The following is a 4,372-nucleotide window of genomic DNA, read 5'->3' on the forward strand; positions in this document are numbered from 1 at the left end:
CCCACTCGTGGCCCGTTAAGAGATTTCACAGGTGTATGTGTGCCGGTTAGGAGAGAGGAGTAACTACTCCCTAGGAGTAGAAAAAATTTACTATATATATATATATATATATATATATATATATATATATATATATATATATATATATATATATATCGTCAATACAGAGATATGGCTTCATCGGATTCAGAAACCCTGGGGCCCGGACGGAGATGGATCCCGTCGCCGACACCGCCGGTGAGTCCAGTTCTCCTCTCCTGTACTCTACAGTACGGTTGTTTCTCGGAAGCGTCATGCCCGCAGCCCGCTCGCTCTTCTCGCAGGCGAAGCGCTCGACGAAAAGCGGCAGAGGACGACGACAAGCATTACGGCGGCTGTGGCGGTGGTGCCGTGGGCGTTCATTCTGGCGGAAATCCTGGGCGTCGTGCTCCGCTTCCTGCCCTGCCTCGCCGACCGTGCCGCCGTGCGGTCCGTGTGCCGGCACTGGCGCGCCGCCTCGCAGGGGCACAGCCTGCCGCGGCCGCTCCCACTGCTCGTGCTCCCCAGGTTCAGGTTCTTCAGCTTTTCCACCCATGGCGCAGTCGTCGCTATGCGCCGCGGGTGGATGCCTCAGGAGGTGTCCACTGGCCATGTTGGCTGCGTGGGATCTTCCCAAGGGTGGCTTCTTGTGGCGAGACCCTGCGAAGATGGCACCGAAAGCGAGCGCTTCCTGGTGAACGCGTTCTCCCACGAGATCGTCTGTCTGCCCCGCCTGCGTGCTCCCTACTGCACCACCTCTGGTGAGCTCCCCTGGATTGCCAACGATGACCCCAAGTATTCAGGGTCACTCGACCACGTGGTGCTCTCTGCTCCGCCTGGCTCGGCAACCAAGTGCATAGTGGCTGGCTTCTCCTACCGCAGTCCTGCGCCCAGCTTGCCTGGGCTTACGCTGTGGCAGCCTGGGATGAAGACATGGTACGTCTATCAATCTGACTGGGTTGCCTGGATGAGTGACCTTGTGTTCCATCAGGGGAAACTCTACATGCTCAACAGGTCCTGGTACGCCTTCCAATCGCCATTGCTCTTGGCTTTTACACTCGGGGAAGATGAACATGGGGTAAATGTCTCTGGCTTTGAGCGTCCAGTGACTATGCCGCCGATCCCCCGGCCTGGCCCTACACTGTGGGCGAGGTGCAACTTGGTGCTATGGCGTGGCAGCCTGGTGCTGATCATAAGATACGTCGAGGGTTGTGTATCGCCGTTCCAAACTGAGAAGGTTGATGTTTTTGCATTGGACCTCAGCATAAACCCTTGTGGAGTCACTGAGATCCACAGCTTCGATGGTGATTGTGTCTTTGTCGATCCATGCCGCTGCACTTCCTTTCCTGCCGGCTCATATGACGGTGTCCAAGGTGACTGTATCTACTTTATCGAAAAGTATCAGAAGGGCGACGACGACGAGCCTAGTTATATGACAACTGTGTACAACATGAGAGATGGTACGGTGAAGCCCTTCACTGCTGAGTTATTGTCGGGTAACCCAGCAGAGGACAATCTCGCGGACCCAGTGTGGATGTTTCCTCCCGAATGAACTGCAGATTGAGTCTGGTATCTTACCTGGTGCTGTCACTTGTTTGAATTTGCAGGATTTTCAGTTACAATATGCCTCTAATTTCTTAGAACCCCGTTTTAGGGCACTTGTTTTTCTTTGAGTTGATGTCGATTTGATTGGAGTCTTGCATAAATTTGTTGATAGTCATGGGCTTTCTATATGCAATAATTGAAGTCTTGCATATCTGTGATCTGATGGCAGTCTTTTATTTTCTATACTCGCTGTTTGTCTGAACCTGGAATTTATATGTTTGATCAATGTGAGTTGTGGGGCTCTGCTATTTTTAGTGGCATGTGACTCTTTGAAAGTCTGGTGAATGAAATTTGCTCTAAAAATAATCAAATAAAATACCTTAAATAAATTGCCAGAGTTTTTTATAAAAAAAAACATAAGCGTGACACCATGATCTTCTGTGAATTAGCAGTAATAATAATAATCAGATAAAAGGCCGCCATAAGTCAATTTTGTTCTTTATGAATTCAATTGGAGGAATCCTCTCATCTGATTCTTCTGGTTGAGTATTGTAGTTTATATTGGATTACTTTTCCTATTCGCTGAATAATAATGCTTCTGTGAGTTCTAAAAATTATGATTATTTTTATATATTGTCCCACTTAAATTTGCAAGACCCACACAAAAGACAAATAAAGCACCAGACACTCTGGTGCGTGGACGCCAGATGATGCCATAGGTCCAAGAATGACTCAATTTCCTTATTTATTTTGGGTCAGTTTTTAGTGATGTATTTGGAGTCTTCTGCACAGTAGACTTTCCACCCTATAAATATAAAAGTGCCATGACTGACTGAGCGACCCAATCAACAATTTTTATCTTTTTTCTTTACTTTTTATTCTCCCTTTTCCCTAGTCTCCTCTAACCATAACCTACTATTCTGCAAGCTTCTTGATGGAGTTTCCAAGTGTTCTAGACAACCTTGCAGACTCTAGAGTAATCCTAAGCTAGTGTGTCTTCCCCATAGGTCCTCGCATATGTTGTTTGAGTTTTTTTAACAAAGGGTAGATCTAACAAAACTAAATGAATTCCAAATGAACGATTTTTTGGAATTGTATTGGTTTGGGTGACACTAAGAAGTTTAAGTTTATGTCATATTTGAAATAGCCTAAATTTTATTCTTCTGAAAACAAGCAAGAGAGAATGCTCGGAAACTTTTCTTAAAAATCTTAGTGTTGGGAAAGAGTTTTTGTGGCATTATAAACATACCCAAGGATGATCTAGTGGTATGTTTCTAGGCATTAACCTACGAACTTTTGACATCAGGGAGATAGAGGAAGGAGAATTCTTTATAAAATTCAAGATTTACAATAGAGAGATAGATTTCAAATGGTTATCAGTGTTGGTTTATGGTGGCACATAAACAATAATTAAAAGATGTGTTCTTATCATAGTTGACTTTCTTATGTGCGAAAGAAACCTTACCTAGAGCTTTGTCATTGCTAGACGATGAGCTATCGTTTGCGGGGTATGGCTGGAGCTTGAGTACTTGTTCATCTCCTCACTCTACCACCAACTAAGGGTTAAATGGTTAGGTTGAGGTCGATTGTTCTCAATTAAAAGGCAATTGCTTGTTTTCTAGTTTTAAAGGGTGTGGGTGTGTGTTGTAAGGGTTTCAAGCCTCCAGCATGTTCGAGAAAAGAAACATGTTATATGTGGTGATGTCAATATCATAAGAGGTCCGTCTAAGTAAAATAACTCGACATACAATGATGCATGACCTTTTTTAGTGCAATTATCGATGACTTCAACCTTAAAGAATTAGATCTATCAGGTAGATAGTTTTCTTGGGCTAATAAACTACAAATCCCAACTTTTGAGAAGCTAGATACAACTTCAGTCATCACAGAACGGGAATTATAATTCCCTAAAACCACTTTATAAGCTTTAACTATAGAGATTAAAGAGGCAGTATTTCAAATAATTTTTTTGGAATGTAATTAAAAGAAACTTGATGGCTTTGTTTGAGGATTTCCATGGGGGCACCTTACCTCTACATAGTTTGAATTTTAGCATAGTTATTCTTCTCCCAAAATCTAGTGAAACGAAACAAATATAACATATGCCTATATGTCTGTCAAATGTAAGTTTTAAAAATCTTCATAAATACAACATAACTTGCAGCTTTGTACTTTTGAACGATTATTGGAAATAAAAGTAAACTTTCATAAGTGTAAGATTTTTCTACTTTGAGCAAGCAAAAGAATGTGAAGCTCAATATTTACAACTCTTTGGTCATAAAGTACGATCCTCTCCCTTTCTATATGTCAGAACACATGCATTTTAGAAAATTAAATAATAAAGACTAGAGGATTACTGAAGAAAGAATTGATAAACGACTTTATAGTTAGAAGAGTAAGTTTCTATCAGTAGGTGGCAGGCTTCTCCTGATTAGTCCCATGTTGTCCAGTTTACCAACATATATGTTCTCTTTCTTCGAGGTACCTTGATGGATTTTCAAGGAAATAAAATATAATAGTTCAAGATTTTTTGGCAAAATGATTGCCAACCTAGGACAAGGAGGGTTAGGAATTCAAAATCTAGATTTATGGAATAAGTGCCTAATCAATAAATGGTTATACAAACTTTGTAATGAAGATGAGATGTAGTAGGAATTATTACAAAATAAGAACATAAAAGATAAAGCACTTTCCCAAGTTAAGAGGAAAGCTAGGGGTTCTCAATTTTGAATGGGCTTACTCGCAGTGAAGGACCAGTTTTTGGATTTGATGAGGTTCTACTTAATGAATATTTCTCAAATTAGGTTAT

The 4,372-nt window shown here is 41.8% G+C and overlaps 1 protein-coding gene across 1 annotated transcript; it reads left to right on the forward strand.

The window, feature by feature from the left end:
* On the forward strand, nucleotides 208–1,651 carry LOC110435997. Its single transcript, XM_021462131.1, has 3 exons — nucleotides 208–237; nucleotides 324–1,514; nucleotides 1,626–1,651. Exons 1-3 carry the CDS (start codon nucleotides 213–215, stop codon nucleotides 1,649–1,651), a joined length of 1,242 nt encoding a protein of 413 aa, XP_021317806.1. The 5' UTR covers nucleotides 208–212.

This window comes from Sorghum bicolor, chromosome 5 (genome assembly GCF_000003195.3).
Source record: "Sorghum bicolor cultivar BTx623 chromosome 5, Sorghum_bicolor_NCBIv3, whole genome shotgun sequence".
NCBI classification, from domain to species: Eukaryota; Viridiplantae; Streptophyta; class Magnoliopsida; order Poales; family Poaceae; genus Sorghum; species Sorghum bicolor.